At 45.9% G+C, this 22399-nt stretch overlaps 1 protein-coding gene across 2 annotated transcripts in view; it reads left to right on the forward strand.

Annotated features, from left to right (window-relative positions):
* The window catches only part of DOCK1 (dedicator of cytokinesis 1), a 555400-nt gene that overhangs the window by 431255 nt on the left and 101746 nt on the right, over nucleotides 1–22399 (forward strand). For both annotated transcript variants that reach the window (XM_005566736.4, XM_005566737.4), the window contains exons 30-31: nucleotides 7434–7512; nucleotides 12783–12883. In XM_005566736.4, the coding sequence (XP_005566793.1) occupies nucleotides 7434–7512; nucleotides 12783–12883 (180 nt within the window). The remainder of the gene's footprint in view (nucleotides 1–7433; nucleotides 7513–12782; nucleotides 12884–22399) is intronic.

Here is a 22399-nt window from a genome sequence, read left to right on the forward strand (position 1 = left end):
GGATTTTATTTTTATTTCTCAGTCTATATCCAAAGTACTTGAACGTAAGGACTTGAAGAGATATTTGTACACCGATGTTCATAGCAACATTATTCACAGTTGCCAGAAGGTAGGAGTACTCAAGTGTCCATCAGCAGATAAATGAGTGGTATACACGATGTGGCATATGCATCCAAAAGCCTCCTTTTCCTCATATGTAAAATATTGGGTGATTCATACCCCGGAAGACTTGTGAGCATTAAATCACATGATCTATGTGAAAGCAATGACAGTGTCTGGAACTTAGTGGGTACTCACCAGATGCTTAGCAGCAAAGCAGCAGAAACTAGAGGTGGTCGTTTAGGAGAGGATGGAGAACCCGGTGGCTGGGAACTGACTACTTTCAGGATTTCTTACCTTTGGCCCATGACAATTCCTTGGCCAGGAATGCTGTTTTGGTGGAAACTGGGATGCTATGCATACAGCATGTCACTCTGTTTAGCAGGCATCAGATTAGTAGACAAAGGCCCGGTAATCTTGGCTCATGAGGCCCAAGTGGGGATGACACGGCCTAAGGCTAGAGCAGACACGCCCTGAGAATCCTCTATGTTCTTTTCGGCATCATAGCCCACGCCTGTGCCTAGCAGGGCTGACCAGCAGAGAGGTCCGGGGCAATTTAGGTTTCAGTTAAGAGTTTGATGGTGTTTAAGCTTTTATTGATATGAAAAAGAAAAGAAAGGAAATCTTGGAAAAAAGAAACTCAGTGTAGTGCAGACAGGAAGTAATAGCAATGAAAACTTTTGGCTTTCCTGCTCCTGACCCCAGAGGTCTCTTCCTGGCTTTAAAATCTTCAGCCCCCCTCCCCCCGCCCTCCGCCCTCTCCACCCCTGTTGCCCACAAGCAAATATGCAGACTCCAGAGCCCCACATCCCTCTCGCTCACAGTCTGGCCCAGGTGATCCCTCTCACCTCATTCCCAAAACTTTCCAGTGACATTGGTCTTCCCACCATTTCCCAAATCTCAAAGACACGAGGCAGATCCCACCCGGGCCCCCAGCTTTGCATGACTTTGCCCTTGTGATACTGGGGGTCTTTCTTGGAAGTCACTTCTTTCCGTACCTGTGGTTTTCATTTCCCCGTCAAGGTCCCCAGGTAGGAAGTCACTGGCCATGTGAGTCACCACCTGGACGAAGGAGCCACCCTGCCACGTGTGGGGAGGTGCCAGGAGACAGACCGGCTGAGGTGAAGCATTCATTCTCCTTCCCATGGAACTGAAGTGACGTTCTCTGCATCTCTGTTACCACTTCACCTTAATTTGCCTCTTCCCAGCATCCCTGAATTATGCAGAAATCATTTGAAGGCAAATTCCCAGCTACTATTGCTAGACTCAGTTTTTCTGCAGGGATGGAGGAATGTGTCGCTTTTAATTTGTTTCCTTTTTTTCCCACCCATTTTGGGTAAAACATTGTGTTACAAGATACATCGTCTCCACCCCCAAAGCAGCCTGTTTTCATGCCGGAGGTATTTAAATGCCCTCTTATTGAAGTGAACAAGCTAATTATGTAACGTAAAGTAAGTTTAGGGAAGGAATTTAAAAACCCCCACAGCTTCACACTGTGATGAAATGGGGCTGTGTAACCACTGGAAGTTCCATGCCTTTCTCCACATTCTCCCTCTGTAGTAATGAGGCTCCTCATCTTCCTGTTTTATTGGCAGCAAACACTGGGTAACAGGGGTGCTAGAAGGGCCTGAGGCTCTGTCATAATCAAGGGCCTATAATTGTGCCAGGAGCCTGGAATAGTTAAATTGGTTCCTGATTACTTTTCACTTGCTAAGTTCCCCTCTAGTCAGTTAACACATAATTATTTAGGACTGTGCTACTTTTATTACTGGCACATGGCTTTCCAAATAGGCAGCTTTGGGGGATGGTCTCCTGCGGGAGTCCACGCACTGCGTCCACCCGCCCTTTTGGTCCAAGAACAAAAGCAAGGCTGGCGGGACCTCCTCTAGAACCTTTGTGCTTCCGAGAGGCTTGGACCTCGGCAGGTGCCTCCTGCAGGCAGAGCCTCGCCGGCCACACCAGCCTGTCTCCCAAAGACGCACAGAACTGCGGAATTCACAGGGCTTGTCCTTCTCTTTCACTAAATGCGACTTAACATTCTGTAAGGTGTCAAGGGCGAATCAAGGGAGAATCATATCGGTGTTCAAATAACTTTGTATCATGTGATGACGCCTCTTCCTTACCTTTAATCTAAAAAGTCAAAAAACAAAACCTGTAGGTTCCAAGTTCCACGGAGCTTAGAGGCGCTGTGGTTGAGCGCTTTCATTTGTTGGTGGAGAATATGAGGATCTTGAAAACTTCAGCAACATTTTTTGTTTTGACATTTTTTAATCCTATTTCCAATTGACAGATAATAATTGTGTATGTGCATGGTGTGCAGTGGATGTTACGATACATGCATTCATCGTGGAATGATTAAATCCAACGAATTCACATGTCTGTTCCCTCACATCTCGTTTCTTGGTGGTGCTGAACAACATTCTGAAGGTCAGGTAGCTCCATGTTTAAATGAACATGAAGTCATCGATAGATAGATATACGTGAATTAAGACTTTAATTTTACAAATGTGTGTATGTGTAGGCTACAATTAAACTCATGTTTGACACTGTCAAGAATTAGTAGTTTTTGTTTCGAATGGGGTTAAATGTCCAGGATAGCAGAGAAAGAAGTCAGGAAAGCTTCCTGGTTTGTTGTTGTTGTTTTAATTGCATTGGCTTGGGAGTGAACCCGTCTCCCTTTCCTATTGGCCTCACATTTTTTTAAGTGGATAATGTTATGACAAGTTTGATAAAGATGATGCTTCTGGCTTCCTGGAGACAGGAATCAATTACCAAGAAGAGAAAACATTTCTCTCCATTGAGCCATTAAAAATAAAATTCACAGGCTTCGAGACCTTATCGCTTTTTGAATCTTTTTAGGTTGACATAATTTCCCTGTGATTCTTTCTGGATTATTTATTTGTACGTTTGGTTTTATCTCCTGAATTTTAGATTACCAATAATCCTTCCATAGATTTTGACCATTTTTAGGACAGCATTCTTGGAAGCATTTAATTCTCACAGCATTTGTTTTTTGTTTTGTTTTGTTTTGTTTTTTTAGAAATTACTTAATTCTCCGGGCTCAGAATAAGACATAACTTCATAACATGTGTGGTTCACAAGGTGTTTGATCCCTTCCCCCTGAGTTTCTGGCGTTTCTGGTAGAATCCCTAATGAAAAGTTTGCATAAGAAGAACCTGAAGAGAGCTGAATCCCACCACAGAAAACCTACCTGGTTTTCTGCAAGGACTCAAGGAGAGCCAGAGGCAGCCAAATACTCTAGCCTCCCAAATGCTGAGGCTCCCATTTGGGCCAGAGCCTGACCTTCTGAGCCAGCTCCTTCATCCATTCATTCATTCACTTATTCTTCCGTCCACTTACTCATTCATTCCTGTGTCCGTTACCTAGTGAGCACATACTCTGCACCAAATGCTGACTCAGCACTGAGGACACTTGGGTGAACAAGCAGATGTGGCCACTGCCTTCGAAATACCTACGCTTTACTCACAATCTGGAGGGCTTCTCTTACCTAAAGCCGACTCCAGCAGCGTCCAGCACAGGTAGATTCGTCAGGATGCAGAGTCAGGCACATTCATACCCCGCACGCCCTGGGATTGCCTGCTGGACAAAGGACTGTGATCCCGCACTGTGTAGAGCCCTTCATGTAGTTTTGGCAAGGCAGCCTCCCATCCAAACACTTGGCTCAGCCTGCGATCCGTCTCGTATTCCTCTGTAACAGAAAGCGGATTGGGATGCAAACGCTTCTCATTTGATTTTCTTATTTATTTTCCCTACTTTCACATTTATTAGAGATAACTTATGAATTACAGTAACTAATAGTTTTTGTGGGGTTTTTTTGTTTTTTTTTTTTTTTGAGATGGAGTCTTGCTCTGTTACCCGGGCTGGAGTGCAGTGGCACAGTCTCAGCTCACTGCAGCCTCTGCCTCCTGGGTTCTAGTGATTCTCCTGCCTCAGCCTCCTGAGTAGCTGGGATTACAGGTGCACACCACCACGCCCAGCTAGTTTTTGTATTTCTTTTTTTTTTTTTTAGATGGAGTCTCGCTCTGTCGCCTAGGCTGGAGTGCAGTGGCACAGTTTCAGCTCACTGCAAACTCCGCCTCTCAGGTTCATGCCATTCTCCTGCCTCAGCCTCCCGAGTAGCTGGGACTACAGGTGCCCACCACAATGCCTGGCTAATTTTTTTGTATTTTTTAGTAGAAATGGGGTTTCACCATGTTAGCCAGGATGGTCTCGATCTCCTGACCTCATGATCTGCCTGCCTCGGCCTCCTGAAGTGCTGGGATTACAGGCGTGAGCCACCGCGCCCAGCCTGTAATTTTTTTTTTTTTTTTTTTTTTAGTAGAGACAGAGTTTCACCATGTTGGCCAGGCTGGTCTTGAACTCCTGACCTCAGATGATCTGCCCACCTTGGCCTCCCACACCACACGCGGCTGACTAATAGATTTTCTTACCTAAAAGTTAGTCTCTGGTTATGTTTCTCCTTGCCTCGTTAGGTGACTGGCCCGAGGCGTAGCTGTGTTTCTTTCCCATCACGTGTGGGCTGTAGCATATCATTTATGCATGTCCTGGAAGTTTCTGTGCAAGTGACACAGCTCTTGACGCATTGAGCCCAAGCACCATCTGATCTTTGTTTACTGCACTGATTATGGTTTTATTTGATCTTTCCTTCAGTTTTCCTCATGCTACTTGAATTTCCATGTTGTTTGTGTTCCGGCATTTTAAAAAATTTATAGGGAATCTGAATTACAGAATCTGCCTCTCAGCCCTGCACTTTCTCGGTTGTCAGTTTCTTAAAAAGTTTTTGTTCAGCCTTCACATTATTTTAGCATGATGTGTGTGTGTGTGTGTGTGTGTGTGTGTGTATACATATATATATATAAATTTTTTTTTTTTTTTTTTTTTTTTTCTTGAGACGGAGTCTCGCTCTGTCGCCCAGGCTGGAGTGCAGTGGCGCAATCTCGGCTCACTGCAAGCTCCGCCTCCCAGGTTCATGCCATTCTCCTGCCTCAGCCTCCCGAGTAGCTGGTACTACAGGCGCCTGCCACCACACCCGGCTACTTTTTTGTATTTTTAGTAGAGACAGGATTTCACTGTGTTAGCCAGGATGGTCTCGATCTCCTGACCTCGTGATCTGCCTGCCTTGGCCTCCCAAAGTGCTGGGATTACAGGCATAAGCCACCGCGTCCGGCCAACGCATTTTTTTAAAAGTCATTTTCAGAACTGTCTTTATTTAACTAGCTGCAATTGTCCCAGAGCTTAATTAGAAGCAGCATATTGCAACTGTTTGGGTGCTATCTTGAGGCAAAATAATTACCCTATAATAATAATGTGTGTTTTAGTAAACTTGTCATTATTGTCATAGAGGGCTGGAAAGAGTGTCTTCTTAAAGCCCATGAGGACCCTAGGGTACTCTGCGAATAGCAGAGTTCTAAAGCTGAAGGAAAAAAATGAGTGAAAAAAAAACTGTGTGAGTGGTCAGAAGCCCCATGTCCTTATGCATCATGGCACAGCCCACCCTGTAATGACAAGGTGTTGTATTCCACTGACACTTGGGGGCTCTTCTGTGATCCCTGGCGTTGCTGCGTGTACATCCCCAGAGGCTCTCTCAACACAGTTACCAAGGTCAGATGGGTTACTTAGACCATCTCTCTAGCTCATACCCTGTACTTCCGGGGGCTGAGGGTGACAGGACAGACCCCAGCCCAAGACTGGAGGCTGATTAGAGTTGCCAGACATCCACTATATGCAAAGTATGTCCTGAATTTTGCAACTTTTGTCCTGGATCCTTTATTAATTTGTCAGGATGCCCTAAATGTCCTGTATTCAGCTTTTCTTTTTTCCAGTCAATTACAGAATTCAACAATAAGAGCTGTTATTCAGATTTAACCGGGCATACCCTGAGGCTGAAGAATGTTGCTGCCCAACCCTTGCTCTTGGTTAATGGACAAGGCAGCAATGCCTGCATCCCTCCATTAATAGTCACTTAAAAACACTCATTCCTCCTTTCTGGTTATATTTTAATGTCCCCAGGGAAGAAGTCAAATAACTCTGCCTACAGTTTCTTTAGTGACCAAAAGAGCAAACTCCGTGACGGGCCGTTTGTCGTAGCTGTTTTGGTCCCAGATCCAGCTGATAGGTTTCTTGATGAAATAATGTCTGCGAATCCCTTTCTCAGAGCGGCAGGCGGTGTGAGTGTGAGAGAATCTGCAGTGACCGCGGGTGATGGGCGGGAGGTGGTGGTGGAAGGTGGTGATGGAGACCTCCTTAAAACCCCAGGTGGTGAATTTCTTCTTCCCTCCTTCCTGACTCACTGCCTTTTAGCAGCTGTGACATGGCCAGGGCATGGGGAGCTTCTCCAGGCGCACTTAGCTGAAGAGATAACGCTGTCAGAGGACAGCAGTTACTAGTAAGTAACCTACATTTCCCTTCTACTCTGGCTGTTCCCTGCTGTCTAAATAGAGAAAGTGGAATTAAGTTTATTATCTGTGACCTAATGCTAATTCCTCTTGCATCCTGCCTTTGTGCAAAGGGATAAGGGCCATTGAAAAAGTAGTGGACGAAGCTTTAGTATTGTCAACACTTTCAAGGGTTATAAAACAAATCTATTGAATGATTAAGAATGTGAGAAACAGTATTCTAGAGTCATGTGTGATCGTCCAAATTGTATATTTCATTATAAAAAGTATATAAAGTCATGGTATTATAGAGCGTTAAAATTATACATTATCAATGAATCAAGAAATTAAAATTCCTGATGAAATTCTTGTCAAATCACTTTCATGTCTACTAAAGCTTTTAACTTTTTCTCTAGTAAAATAGTGGTCAAAATTAGCATGCGGAAAGTAGGCCAGTGATACTGAAGTCGTAAGTGATGCTTCCAAGCCTAGAGATATTGCAGCAACCTCTTCCAAGCCTGATAGCCCCTTGCGAAGAGTGCTTTCAAATGGGTAACTTGAAAAAGCCAGCTAAGCAAAGATCAGTGGCATCATAGAACATTAAGACATGGCAACTTGAGAAAAAGATTTAATTTGCACCTTTTTTTTTCTTTTTTTAAATTAGATTTTTTTTAAAGTGATACTTTTCAAATGTTACTTTCAGAAGCTGTTATTTTGGTCTGTTTCTTTCATCCTGCATGTGCTAATTTCCTTGATTAATTTGGAGAACATCTGCATATAATTCCGTGGTCTTTTCATTGGCAAAACCTCACAGCTTTGTGCAAGACTTGGAGAGTTCGCATTCCAGACAGTCTGGGATTGTATCTAATTGAAATGCCAAACCTACCGAAGTGCCAGAGCGTAAGTGTATAATTATGTAATTTTCTCTTGATCTTTCAGAGTCTTCCTGCGAGCAATTAATCAGTATGCAGATATGCTGAACAAAAAATTTCTGGATCAAGCCAACTTTGAGCTACAGGTAAGAGAAGAGGTAGACACGACCTTTGTGGATAAATCATGTTGGAACAAATTGCTGGTCTGAGCCAATATCTTACAGTATTTCTAATCCTTGAACTTAATTGGTCTCCCATCCAAGATGCGGAAATGGAATTTATAGTATGTACTATTGGAACCTGAGGAGTGAAAATTATGCCTTTGGAGTATTTGCTTAATTTAGCAAGGAAGGAGACAGCGTTGTTTCAGAGAGAAGCTATTGAATCAGAGTGACAAGGAGGAACTCTCCAAGCAGGGAGGCCACCGAGTCCCAGTGTGTGTAGCTGCCAAAATTGTCTCAGCTCATCTTACTGTGGAGGGAGGATCAGCAGAGGACGAGACGCGGGTCTGCACCTCGAGCTCAGCTTGCTTTTATAACTCTGTGTTCCCTCCATATCCTCTCTCGGCCTTGTGCTACTAGCAGTGGCTTTTAGCAGGCCAGAGACCCTGCCCCCGAGACCCCATGGTCCCTCGGAAATGCTCCTTTGGTGCATGCAGTGAGAGAGAGAGAGAGAGAGAGAGAGAGAGAGAGTGTGTGTGTGTGTGTGTGTGTGTGTGTGTGTGTGTGTGTGTGCGCGCGCGCGCGCATGCATGCTGTGAGGATTGATTTTTGCCTGGCCTGATTTCTTACTGTGCATCCAAAATGTGTGGCTCTCTCTTCCATTGTACTCTTCATGTGTTTCTGCTAATAATGATTTTATCGGTCATTATTATTAGTTGTTATTTTAGTATAGTTTACAAATTTTTGAAAGGCATGCAGATACCAATGGCATGTTTATTTCCTGGGCAACATGGTTCACTCTCTCAAAAGGAACCTGAAGAATTTTTGTTTACCCATTGGGCGATCCAACCCCAAAATAAGTTACCCAGTAGCAAAAATTATATAGCCACCTGCTTTTCCATTTGCATTTCCCTTATTTTTATAATTTTTAATTTTTAAATTTTTATTGTATTGGCATTATAGGACAGAATTAGATAATAATATATCAGGTGCCATATATCTAAACATGTTACTTGTTTGTAATTTTTTTTATCATTTTCTGTGCTGAATGCTTGTTTTCATGTGTCATAATAACATACTTTCTCCTGATACAATGTATATGTGCTGAATATCAGTTTAGCAGGTAAAACAGGAAACATTCCTTCCTACTTTGCTGCCTCTCACTGCTCCTCTACAGGAGTAACTTTTAACTCATCGTTCTGAATTCTTGGTCACGCTTTCAGCATTTATATGGGCCTGTGTGTGTTTTCTTTTGGCCTTTAACATGAACTGGATCATACTCTGTGTTTTTCAGCTCTGTCATATTCCACGATGTGAACGTACCAACATTTATTCACGATGTGAATGTACCAACATTTATTCACGATGTGAACATACCAACATTTATTCACGATGTGAACGTACCAACATTTATTCATGATGTGAATGTACCAACATTTATTCATGATGTGAATGTACCAACATTTATTCAGCCATTTCTGCACTGATAACCTAGAGGCCGTTTCCAGTTCTTTACAATCACAAGCTGTGCTGCCGTGAAGGCCGCAATACGTGTGCCTCTTAGTGCACGCATTGCTGTGGAATAGGTTGATCTCTAGGCCAAATGATACGACATTTTAAGTTTGATGGAAAATGAGCGCTTTCCTTCCTGACATGATTTTAGCAATTTGCCATCCCACCAACCTTGTTTGAGAGCAGCCACTTTCTATTTAGAATCTTCTTCAACACTGATTTCTTTAAAATGATTGATTTATGTTTTTATTGGCATTTTTCTGATGATTATTTAGGCTAAGAATACTTAGCAGCCGTGTGGGTTTCTTCTGTGAACTCTCTGATCATTTCTTCTGCTCATGTTTGTATTTGACTGTCCTCCTTTTTTATAAGTTGGAATTCTTGATATAGGCTAGGCATGGTTTTAGGCTTATCGTATAGAAATATTTCATTTTTCTACAGTGAAATCTGTAGAAAATCTGTATTTCTTTTACAGCTGTCTGGTTTTATGTTTTACTTGGCAACTCTCTCCTTGCCTTAATATTATATACTTCTAAATTTTACTATTTTGTATTAGAATCTGCTAATACCTTTGTGATTTTGTGTTTTTGTGTTTGTTTTACCTTTCAAGTGTTTAATCCATTTGGAATTTCTGTAGTTAGTATAGGGGTAAGGATCTAACTTACTACATCATTTCATAAATAGATGACCCTTTCTCCAATGATTTGAAATTATAATTAACATAATTATAAATGTATGTGTGTATAAATTCCATTTTTTGTGTTAATATCATAGAGGCTTAATCCTTTTACCTTTGTGCCCAGCTAGCAGAGTCACTACTTTTCCGCTCGTTTTTTTGTTTGTTTGTTTGTTTTTTTGAGACGGAGTCTTGCTCTGTCTCCCAGGCTGGAGTGCAGTGGTGCGATCTCGGTTCACTGCAAGCTCTGCCTCCCGGGTTCACGCCATTCTCCTGCCTCAGCCTCCTGGGTAGCTGGGACTACAGGCGCCCGCCACCACGCCTGGCTAATTTTTTGTATTTTTTACTAGAGACGGGATTTCACCGTGCTAGCCAGGATGGTCTTGATCTCCTGACCTTGTGATCCACCCACCAAAGTGCTGGGACTACAGGCGTGAGCCACCACGACCCGCCTTCCACTTGTTTTCTACTGCAGAATTCTCTTGGCTGTTTTTGTGCATGTCCTGTTCCATTCGGAGTTTAAAATCAGATGGCTGAGTTTCTCTTTTAAAAACATACCACTTGGATTTTAGCTGGAATCCCATTGAATTGATAAATAAATTTGGGGGAAGTTTATAGTATTTGAGGGAATACTTTGCAGTATTTTTTTCCCCATCTCATACTGGACTATTTAGGTATTTGTTGTGCCATTTTTCTAGTTTTTTCTAGGTCAGGTCTCACGCGTGGCTTGCTGGGTAGACTCCTGTGTGTTGTAGGTGTGGCTGCTCTGGTGGGGGAGCCTGTTTCTCGGCGTGCTGGTTCTCCCTGGCTTTCTTCCTGTTTCAGGAGGATGGCCCCTTGGACTCTCACCGTGAGCCCAAACACCTTGCAAGCCATGTGCTTCAGGGCCCACATAGAGCTTTGCCCCTTGGCAGGTGTGACACACGTATTTATTGTTTGAGGAGGATTTAGCAGGAATTGCTGCCTGCTGTCAGCTGCATTCTGACAGTCACAGTCAGAGGCCCATCTAGAACAGGACCCATGTCTGCACGTACCCAGAACAGATCTTAATTTAAACACCACCACCACTACCATGAGTGCTCTGCCTCCAAGGCAGTCCTGGTCCTATATAGGAAAAGAACGAATTAGGAGTTGGTGAAGCTGTCATGTAAAAAGAAGCATTCGTGTTTTGTTGTTGTTGCTGCTGTTGCTATTGTTGTTGTTAAAGGGAGCAGGTAGGAATTAAGATCTGTTCTGTGTCCTTGCAGGCATGGGTCCTATTCTGGCTGAGCCCCTGACCATGATTCTCAGAATACAGGTGGCTGCAGCCAGTGATTCCTGCTAGTGCTATGGCAAGGCTGAAATCAGTGGAAGTCCCAAAAACAAAAGGAATGACTTGTATTTTATTAGCTGGTGCTCCCCTTTCTTTATAAAGGGGTCTAAAAAAAAGAGAGCCCCACTGTGGGCTCTGAGGTTGGGGGTTCCGGGCTCAGACCCCCCATTCTGCTTCATTTGTTTCCTGTAGCTTTGGGCTGGTCTCTAAATCTCAGCTCTGCAATGGAGATGACAGCACCTACTTGGTTATTCTGTGGTAATCAAATGAGCTGGTGCATGACTATAGAAAGTGTGCCATTCATGGGAAGTGTTGGATAAATGCAAACCCAACAGACTTTTCTCAAATCCTACAAATGCTCTTAAATTGCCACTTACTTCTCAGGTCGTTACAAATAGGGTCAATATAATGTTCACGCTTTATTTTTATAGAACTCTTTGCAGCTATCTCCTTTGGTATAATAAATATTATCCCTGGTTTTTAAATGAGAAAAGAGACCCACAACTTTCTTCTAAAGGCCATAGTCTTTTAAACCACACATATGTAGTCCCTAAACCCTTGAAATATGGGTGTATTGAAACACGAAATATTTGATCTTTTTACATTTGTTTTCCTTGTCTAGTGTATATATGATTTGGCGGTATAGTAGCATCCTAAATTTTGGAAATCTATACTATTCTTTTTTTTTTTTTTTGGAGACAGAGTCTCGCTTTGTCACCCAAGCTGGAATGCAGTGGCACGATCTCGGTTCACTGCAAGCTCCGCCTCCCAGGTTCACGCCGTTCTCCTGCCTCAGCCTCCAAATAGCTGGGACTACAGGTGCGCACCACCACGCCCGGCTAATTTTTTGTATTTTTAGTACAGATAGGGTTTCACCATGTTAGCCAGGATGGTCTTGATCTCCTGACCCCATGATCCGCCCGCCTCGGCCTCCCAAAGTGCTGGGATTACAGGCATGAGCCACCACGCCCAGCATGAAATCTATACTATTCTTAACTGAAGAGCTTCATAATTACATTAATAAAAGCTAACATTGGCCCGGCATGGTGGCTAACACTTGTAATCCCAGCACTTTGGGAGGCTGAGGGAGGTGGATCACTTGAAGTCAGGAGTTCGAGACCAGCCTGGCCAACGTGGTGAAACCCAATCTCTACTAAAAATACAAAAATTATCCAGGCATGGTGGTGCACACCTGTAATACCAGCTACTCAGGAGGCTAAGGCAGGAGAATTGCTTTAACCCAGGAGACAGAGGTTGCAGTGAGCCAAGATCATGCCACTGCATTCCAGCCTGGGCAACAGAGGGAGATTCCATCTCAAAATAAATAAATAAATAAATAAATAAATAAATAAATAAACTAACATTGATGAAGTGCTTACACATGCTCTGTACCATACCGCCTTAAATTCTGTGCATATATTTACTTCTTTGATCTTCTGAGCACTCCTATAAGATAGATACTCTTGAAATTCCCATTTCATCCATGAGGAAACTGAGGCAGAAAGAGGTTAGAGTAGTTGTCCAAGTAAATGGCAGAGCCGGGATTTGAATATGTGCACTGTGGCCTCCGAGCCCACACACTCAGGCCTGAACTACACCGTGGGGGGCTGGTTAGCAACATGTATAGAGTGAGTGTGGGGTTCTTTTAACTTTTCAGAAGTGTGTGCTGAGGAAATGATAAATGTCTGAGAGCATTGTTGAGATCCTGTATCAAGCTGTTTAACAACTTAGCATCTCCTCCTTTTTGGTTTTCAGCTGTGGAACAACTACTTTCACCTGGCTGTTGCTTTCCTTACTCAAGAGTCCCTGCAACTGGAGAATTTTTCAAGTGCCAAGAGAGCCAAAATCCTTAACAAGTAAGTTCTCGTCCAGCTCTGAAACTGCGGGCAGGAGCCTCCAACTCTAATAGCATAATTTTCATGTCGTTTCTAAGCCAACTTGGTACAAATTGAGATGTAATCGCGGTGTAATGAAAGGGTGGTTTTAAATCATGAATCAGGTTTTGCCTTTTCTAACCCATGAATCAAGATCTAAAATTGCAGGACTCATCTTGGAAGGTTCCAAGTCAGTGTAATTCAAGACTATTAGTGCATCGCAGAATTTCAGTTTCCGGAGATAATTCCTTTTGCTGTGCACTATTCTGATGTCATTTCACATATGGTTCACTTTAGTGCTTAATTCTTCAATTCGAAAGGAGCTTCTGATGAAAGCTCTTGGCTCTGTTGGGATTGTTGAACAACTCATTGGGGAGTTATTGGTGGTTCCTTCTTGGCAGCAGAAAACCCCTGTCTTCTTCCGGGCAGGAGCTTTGAATGGACTGAAGTGGCACCTTGTATCATTGTAAATAAACATCTCCGAAGCTCCATGAAGGCTGAGATCCTTGCCGGCTCCTTCCGCTCTGTAACCCCAGTTTGCATCATGCACTGCTCATGATTCAGTCTCAAGAAACACAATTGTTGCATGGGCTTCCTTCCCGTGTTTGGGCACCCGGAGGGTCTTGCTCCTGTCTTTTTGCCTCAGTTTCACTAATTTCTCACTGCTGTCGGTGTTCTTTTCATAAGTCCTTTGGAGAAGAGTTCTGAAATTGCTGTGGTGTTGCCGAGTCATCAGTCACTGTTTGTCATTATATAAATACTCTGCAATATCTCGACCCTTCTAAGGCTTGGCCAACTCCATGCTGCTAACTGAGGTTAGAGATTCCAGAAAGAGTTTCAGAAGGCGGTGGCTGCTCTTTCTCATATCCTGTGAGTCTGTATCTCACTTTCAGGGCAAATCCAAAGCACATTATCTCTGGAGAGTAAGAATTATAGTCATGAGCTGGGCTCTGGTCCTCAGCCAGTAGTGGTAATAGCAGCTACTTGGGAGGCTGAGGCAGGAAGATCACTTGAGCCCAGGAGGTCAAGGCTGCAGTGCACCATCGTCATACCTGTGAATTGCCATGCACTCCAGTCTGGGCAACATGGCAAGACCTCCTTTCAAAAAAAAAGAAAAGAAAGAATTATAGTCACGCACTACATAACCACAGACTACATGCTGTGTTTTTCTGTAACTTTTCTTTGTTTAGATACACAAATACTCACCATTGTGTTACATTTGCCTGTGGTATTTATTATAGTCACATGGTACCTTACAAACATGTCGTACAGGTTTGTAGCCTAGTAACAGTAGGCTATACCGTATGGCAGAGCTGTGTAGTAGGCTGTAGTATCTCGGTTTAAGTTCACTCTACAATGTTCACACAATGACAAAATCACCCAGCGACATGTTTCTCAGAACATATCCCTGTCATTAGGAAAGCATGAGTGTATTTCAGCAAATCATTTACTCAGCCTGTACTTTATGTCAATGACTTTCTAAGCATTTCATGCGCATTTTTCATCTATAATCATTAAAAAACAAAACTATTCCTTAGGCCCTCATATCTGCCCTAGTTTCTAGATGAAGAAGGTCACACACAGTGACCGAGCCACTTGGCCAGTCCTACACCTAGAATGTGGCAAAGCAGCATTCTAATCTAGGCAGTTCAGGGCCCACGATTTTCACCTGGGCTGCTTTTAGAACCTTCAAGCTTTTGGTCTGCACCTATCTAACTAAAGATCAGCTTTCACCTGGCCATCTTTCCGCCAGGCTTCCTCAGCTGGGTGATTCCTGTCTGACAGCCATCCATGCAAACAGTGATCATTGTTCAGAAACAAGAAATGCACTTGCTGAGCCGAGCATTGAGAATGGTGTAGGCAGAGTGGGTGCTCGCCTCTGACTACCGGAGCGGCACGCAGCAGCTGTAGCCCCCCACCTCGGGGCCTGCACAGGTGGCTGCCGCTCGTCCTGGCTTCTAACATCAAGAGACAGACTTCTCCAGGCTACATCTTCTGGAGACTGGCTGGGCAGAGGCACGGGCTCCTGCTTTGTGGAATGCACGCTCCCTCAGGGCCCAGGGGAAGGGAGGGATGGCGCTTTGTGGTTGTTGCTGTTGTTGTTGATTTGTCTTCATGCTGGGAATTGTAGTGCAGACGGTAGTGACCAGTGCACACTAAGCAAATGAAGCACAACGCACTTCAATGCACTGTGAATCCACTAGGTGCAGACACACCTCTTTCAGCACACGCCCCCTGTTGTCCCGTCCAGCGAAAGGACAGCTCGGCCACAGCAGGTGGAGCCGCCTGCCCACGTGCCCAGGGCCCACTGTAGGGTGAAGCTGGGACCCGAGCCCAGCCCCAGCTGTCTTCAGAGCCCACTCTTTGCCAAGCACGCTGCAGCTCCTGGCCTTGGAGATGCCTGCGGGAGAAGAGAGGTGAATTTAAACTGGAAATCTGCCTCAAAAGAACAGGCATCTTCTTAGTGGATTCTAGAATAAAACAATTTGGGGCTGAGCATCCCGCAAGCCCTAGCAGGGCAGCTCTGTGCTGGGCCCTTCCTCCTGTTGGTGTGAGTGTTAAGAGCCTAAGGCAACATCGAGACAAGCATTAACACCGGTGCAGTGGCTCATACCTGTAATCCCAGCACGTGGGAAGGCCAAGATGGGAGGATAGCTTGAGTCCAGGAGTTTGAGACCAGCCTGGACAACATGACAACACCCTTCTCCACAAAAAAATACAAAAATTCTCCAGGCGTGGTGGCGCGCACGTGTGGTGCCAGCTACTCCAGAGGCTGAAGTGGGAGGATCTCTTGAGCCCAGGGCGTTGGGGCTGCAATGAACCATGATCACACCACTGCACTCCAGCCTGGCTGACAGAGTGAGACCCTCTGTCTCAAAAAAAAAAAAAAAAAAGAAAAGAAAAGAAAAAGAACATTAACCTCGAAGGGCTTTGGCTGCTAAAGAAAAAGTTTGCTTCCCACATAGTGGCGTGGATTCAGAAGCTTCAAAGCCACAGAAAATTAAACACAGCCAGCTGGTATCGCCCCCTCAGGAGTCACCCAGGGTCTCTCCTTAGGGCTTTCGTATTCTCTTTGTCACAATGGTAACAACAGGAGACTCTGGAGTTTCCCCAGGAAAAGTCCCCAGGCAATTCACAAGTTGTCTTTGCAGACCCTGGCAGGATAGCCTCGGGGCTTTGTGCTGTCTGAGGGGCCTCTCCAGAGCTCCCCTTGTGGAGGTGACAGGAGATCCAGGACAAAGCCCCGAAGCCTGAGATAAGGCTGCCTTGACCTTGAGGCCGCGCGGCACACACGCGTGGAGGGTCCGCCTTATTTGTTGCAGTCTTTATGCCACTTGATAAGCCTTCGGCCCTTCATAGTCCATTTGCAAATTTTGTTTCTAAATAGCAAAACCTGCATAAGAAATATGTGAAGATGTCCTACCCCAGTGCTTAAATTTTTTCGGGCACATACAGTACCTAGAAATGTGATTTAAAATTGTCTGGTTAAAAGGGATTCAGTGCCCGCTCTGTGCTCAGTCGGGCCATGGTCCTGGTGCTGGGGACAAAGACACAGACCTCATAACAAAGAAGGTCATGGTCTAGTGGGGTAAATGGAGAAGCAAAAATAATGAGTGGAGTGGGGCACACATGGAGTGGTGACAGAGGGCCTTGGCAGCCCGGAGATGGCCTGTGGGACTCAGCCATGGGATCCAGAGGCCTCCTGGCAGCTTGAGCTTCCCAGCTGGGTGGTGAAGGCAGCTGAGAGGTGTGCCGGGGAACATCGAATGCCAAAGGGCATGGCGCCATCTACATATAAGCAGAGACATGATCTGGGTTGTCGAAGTGTAAGGGAGCAGCAGGACCTGGGCGACTTGGAGCTTGGGGCAGGGCGTGGGGGCTCGTGGTCTGGGAGTCAACCTCACACTCTGAGCAAATGGTGAGCGCTGACTTGGAGCCCCATGGAGCAAGATGCATGCACCTGTCTGTTTCTAGGGGGAAAGCCATGTGGTCTAAAGGTGGAGCCATGACACACCCACTTAGTAGGCTCAGCACTGCCTCCATCTGGGGCCTGTCTCTCACTCTAGGGCTTGTGAGTCCAACCTAAGGCATCCGAGGGAGCATCCCCAACCCCTCAGCCTACGCTTCCCTTCCCCCTTGCCAAGCCCTGCAGCTCCTCACCTCTGCTTGGTCCACAGCTTTATGGCTCAAAACAATAGAAATTCCAGCATCAGGAGACCTGCCTGCTCCATCCTCCTAATGACTGAGGTTGGGGAGATAATTAGGATTTTCATTCTAAAGACATTCCCCAACGTGCATGGGAGTAAATAAAAGAATGGGCCATACCACACAGAGAACTGATTATGGCAGACCCAAATTGAGTATGATATTCGCCAGTGTACCACAAAATAAATAACCCCTAGGAATCAAGTCCATAATATGAAATTTTAACTGGCTCAACCTTCAGACATCCTTGGTGCTAGTGACTCCCAAGGAAGGACAGAGACATTAACAGAATTCTAAACCTGACCAGCAGCTCTTCCTCCCAATCCAGCCCCCTAGACTTTTTTACCTTATTGAGGCTCAGGAAATATGACCAAAATGTAAAAGGGATGACTTTTGATTAGCAGCCAGCTTGACAGTTTTGATATGCAAGACACGTGCACCCTGGTGTGGGGCAGTATGTTGAAAGACTGCGAAGGAGCTTCTGTGTTCAGGACCAGAAGAGGAAAGGGGTTCATGAATTGGGCCTCCTGCATATCTCAGCATAAAGGGCTCACTTAAAGTTTCAGCACGAGAGGTGAAAGTTTGATGGCAAAGTTCAGCTCAGTGCAGAGAGGCCATCCACAAAGGCCTCCTCCCCACCTGGTCCCTAGGCTGCTTTCAGTTTTCGGGAGGTTTTGTTTTTGTTTTTGTTTTTTTGTGACTATACAGTTCTGCAGTGTTCTAAGAGGATAGCTTTCACAATGGGACCGAAATATCCCCTTCTGACCAAACACTGGGTTCTGCACCTCCAGGAGATTAAGTCAAATTCTAGATACTACCTTTAAGGAAACTAACAGGAAATAAACATGCTATGCAAGCCCCATTTTGCAGTGTGACCTAATCAGAAGCTGCAACTGTATATTCCTGATTGTAACAGGAGATGTGATTAATTTAATTTGTGTCTGTGCTAATTTTTTTCAAGAGACTGAAATTATTCAAAATTAAATTCACTTATTAGAAGGAGACTCAGGGAGTTAGACTTAACAAGCGGTGACCTGTGCCAACTTCAAGTCAGAAAAGCTCACTGTGTCCCACATGCACCGGTGGTGGTGTGTCCTGCCTCAGGCAGGTAGGCACTGTCACATCAGACCTGTGTCTGGCAAGGTTTACTCCCATTCATTGGTTCCCATTTGAGGTCCCACCCCTCTCACCTCTTTAAGAACCCACCAGTCTTTCCCATGAAGTTAAAAATGCCTCACCCCAGCCATCAGCTCCCTCCAGCTTCCTTTAGGTCCATCTCAGCCGTCTCCTTGTCTCCTTTCCCCACCTCCCAGCCACTCTGATGCTGGCTCTGGGCACTGCATTCCCCTAGAACCTCAGCCAGGTCCCAGCTGCCCCCAAGCAGGTGGAAGGGTGTTCAGCCTCCTAGATATTCTCCTCCATCCTCAACAGATTTCTTCTTTCCCTCTATCTCAGAACATGCTTTTCTTCGCTCTCAGAACTCTCCTGAGTTTCTCTCCAAGCTTTTTGGTGTCTGCTCTCGCTTGTCAGATTCCTACCCCTGAACCCCAGCATCGAGTGGCAGGGGGCTCCTCACACCTTGGTCTTAGGCCTTCACATTCTATTCTCTTTCCTTAGAAAAGCATTTTTCAAACTGCAGGTCTCAACCTTTGATTGGGTCAGAATATTCACTTAAAGGGTCATCACATCTGTTTCCTCGGCTGATCTGCCGTAACAGTGAACACAAACCGGGTGACTTGAATTTATTGTCTCACAGTTATGAAGGCCAGAAGTCCAAAATCAAGGTGTGGGCAGGATCGGTTCCTTCTGGAGGTTCCCTACCTCCCTCCTGGCTTCCAGTGGCTGCCCGGTCTTCGGCGTTCTTTGGCTTGTGGCTGTGTCACTCCAATCCCTGCCCATCTTCCTGTGGCCTTCTCCCTTGTCTTCCTATGTATCTGTGTCTGTCAATCTCCCTCTCCTTATACGGACGCAGGTCACTGGATCTAGAGGCCACCCTACTCCAGTATGACTTCATCTTACCTTGAGTACATCTGCAAAGACTATTTCCGAATAAGGTCACAGTCATGGATACCAGGGTTTAGGACTTCAACATAGCTTTAAAGGGGACACAGTCCAACCCACACTAGTCATGACCAATAGATTTTTTTTTCTTTTTTCAGTGAAATAGAATCTAGGAAAAAATACCAGCATTCATTGCAGGCAGTAAGGTTAAGCATCATTTCATAAAACTTTATACCCATACACATATATTAATATATGTGCTGGTTAATACATGTACTTTTTATGTCAGAAAAGTTTATGAAACTTAATAAAAAGTGGCGGGGGGGGGGGCGCGCTTTAAAAACACCTGCCTCCTGCAGCCTCTGCTCACAGTGCATCCCCCTCACCCCCGGCCTCTCCCACTGAAGGAGCCAGCTCTGTGTTCTGCAGCCACACCCACCGGGCACTCACCTACTCCCCACCTGCCACGGGGCCTTGGCGCCTGCTGGTCCTTCTGCCCGGAATACTCTTCCCTACGCTCTTCGTCCAGATTTCATCTCTCCTTCTTCAAATCTCAGAGCAAATATTACTGGCCTAGAGAACTGCCAGAGCCAAGCTGAGCCCACTGTTAAATTTTCTCACAGTTCCCATGTTTTCCCTACAAAGCCGTGATCCTGGCCTTCACAAAAACAATTCCTCTATCTCTATATCTATACATGTTTATCTTGTGTGATTATTTTGTTAGTGTTCGTCTCTCTTACCGTGCTCATAGCCCGCTGTGGTTTGTGGGTCTTGTCTGTTCTCCATATTATAGTAATATTAATATTCCAATATGAATATTCATATTTCTGCATTAGCTTTGTGTCTGGCCCAAGTGCTCAGTAAATGTTCACTAAGTGAATCGATCTAAATGACCATTGCAACCATGAGGGGTATATTATGCCCAGCCTGAGATTTTAAAGGAAGGACCTAGCATGGCTCCAGTGCCTGCCAGATAAGACAGGGACACCATCACTCTCTTGTTGTTCACAAACACCTAGGACTGAGCATCATGTACCATTCTCCCAGCACTACAGAGGAGGAGACGGAGGTCAGAGTGGTCGAGTAAATTGCCCAGTGTGCTTAGATTCAGGCTCAGGCTGGCCCTACCCCCAAGCCTGGGCTGTCGCTCGGGGGTATGTTTCTTGGAGTGAAGATGCAAGAAACCAGGTGCTAAGGTTAGACCACAGGGACCAAATTCACACAATTTTATGTCCAGGTTACAGCCTGGATGTGGGATCCCAGATCTCCCTGGGTGGTAGGAAGTGTGCCTCCCAAGCATACGTTCTCCTGCTCAGTCATGCCGTGGGTGGGCGCAGGTGAGAAGCTCCAGGCCATCCTGGCTCGGTGGAGTCAGGCATGTGTGTTCCCCACTGTGAATCTCAGCTCTCTTATTGAGAAAATGGGCACAGAGGTGTCGGCTTGCTCAGCTCATAGTCTGATTCCAAAATCAAGTGAAAGGAAAGCACTTTGAAAGATGCGACGCTGCGTCGTACTGTGGAGGCACGGAAAGTCCCTGGTCCCGGGGGTGCGTGCTGTGGGTGTGGGAGTCTGAAGACTTAGATTCTCTACTTCCCGGTGAGGATGGCCATGTCCTTTTGCTTCTCTCTGTACAACTGGTGCAGTCCCTTAGGCTGTTTATTGCTAGAGAGGAACTTAGTTATGGTCCCCAGGGCTGCCGCCAGCCCGGGGTTCTGCTTCCAGGCAATAAGCTTTATTAGCCCTACACTCTCAGTTATCCTTTTTTCCTCCTCTGTGGGAAGAATGAAGAAATGGCTTGGGAAGCCCTCTTGAGGTCTGGTGACAGCTGTGACTTTATTTGGGGATTATTCTGGGGCATGTATAGATTCATCAAAGCTGCCTTCTTATTAAAACCAAGGAAAAGATCCCTCTCGCTGCCAGGGACATCCAGCCGGCCCCTCCCCTCAACTCCCCGCTCTCCCTCACTGCCTGTGCTCCGGGCTAGAGCGCCCTTGTCCTGTTTGACAATTAAAGCCGCATGTTTAGCACCTTGACGCCGCAGGCCCGACTCTCCTGAGGGGTGTGCTCTCCTGTCCTTGCTAATCCCCCAGTTCTCAAATACTGCCAGCGGCTGTCATCTTCCACCTACACGACAGTAAAGTCTACCTGAGAATGGAACTCCCTCACCCCTCAGCCTCCTTCACCACCCAATGGAGAGGCATTGTACAGGGAGGCAGGGAGGGGTGGGGAGCAGCAAGGAGGGGTGGGGAGGGGCAAAGAGGATGGGGAGGAGCGGATGCACCTGGCCTTCCAAATCCAGATTGTGGTGCCAGCTCTGGAAATACAGCAAGTCATTCCTGAATTTCCCAAACCGCAAGTGGGAAATCCACTGCAGCTGAGTCTCCTGTACTTTAGGATGTCTGAACTTTAGGATTTCCCTGGAATCATTATCATTCTAATCATTCTGGGACCTGAGAGAAGTAACTGAGCCGGGTCCAGCAAGGCACAGACACTGATGAAGTTCAGCCTAGCATTGGGCCTTTTTTTTTTTTTTTTTTTTTTCTTGAGACAGAATCTTGCTCTGTCGCCCAGGCTGGAGTGCAGTGGTGCAATCTCAGCTCGCTACAACCTCCACCTCCCAGGTTCAAGCAATTCTTCTGCCTCAGACTCCCAAGTAGCTGGGATTACAGACACGTGCCACCACGCCTGGCTAATGTTTGTATTTTTAGTAGAGACAGGGTCTCACCATGTTGGCCAGGCTGGTCTTGAACTCCTGACCTCAGGTGATCCACCTGCCTCGGCCTCCCAAAGTGCTGGGATTACAGGAGTGAGCCACCGCACCTGGCCTGGGCCTTCCTATTTTGAGGGAATCATCCCAGAATGAGAAGAACTCTGTGTCGCTGGGATGGAGAAGCATGTGCAGAGCTTGAGTGGGTCAGTACATGCCAGGCCGATCCCACTGTGAACAGTTCACCTCTGCTGGGGAACACGGGGGCAGGGACTGTTTGTGTTCGGGGGGGCCACCTCTTTCTGATGCCACGTTCCTGGGCTTGCCCAACACCTGCTTGGCTGGAAGGTGACTCACCCACCTGCACAGCGAGAACCTCACCAACCTCAAGGATGCCAGCCTGCCAGGTCACCCCACAGCCAGCTACATCCTTGCCCAGCCCTGGCCGCAGCAGCCGCTGGGATCCCTTTGTCTTAGTGCAGGAGCAAAATGGGAAGGGGAGCCAGCAGTATAAGCTTCCAGGCAGTGTTCAGGTCGTGTGTCTCCTGGGCAGTTGGGGGCGTGAGTTAGGCAGGTGCTTTCCT

The sequence above is a fragment of the Macaca fascicularis genome, chromosome 9 (assembly GCF_037993035.2).
Source record: "Macaca fascicularis isolate 582-1 chromosome 9, T2T-MFA8v1.1".
NCBI classification, from domain to species: Eukaryota; Metazoa; Chordata; class Mammalia; order Primates; family Cercopithecidae; genus Macaca; species Macaca fascicularis.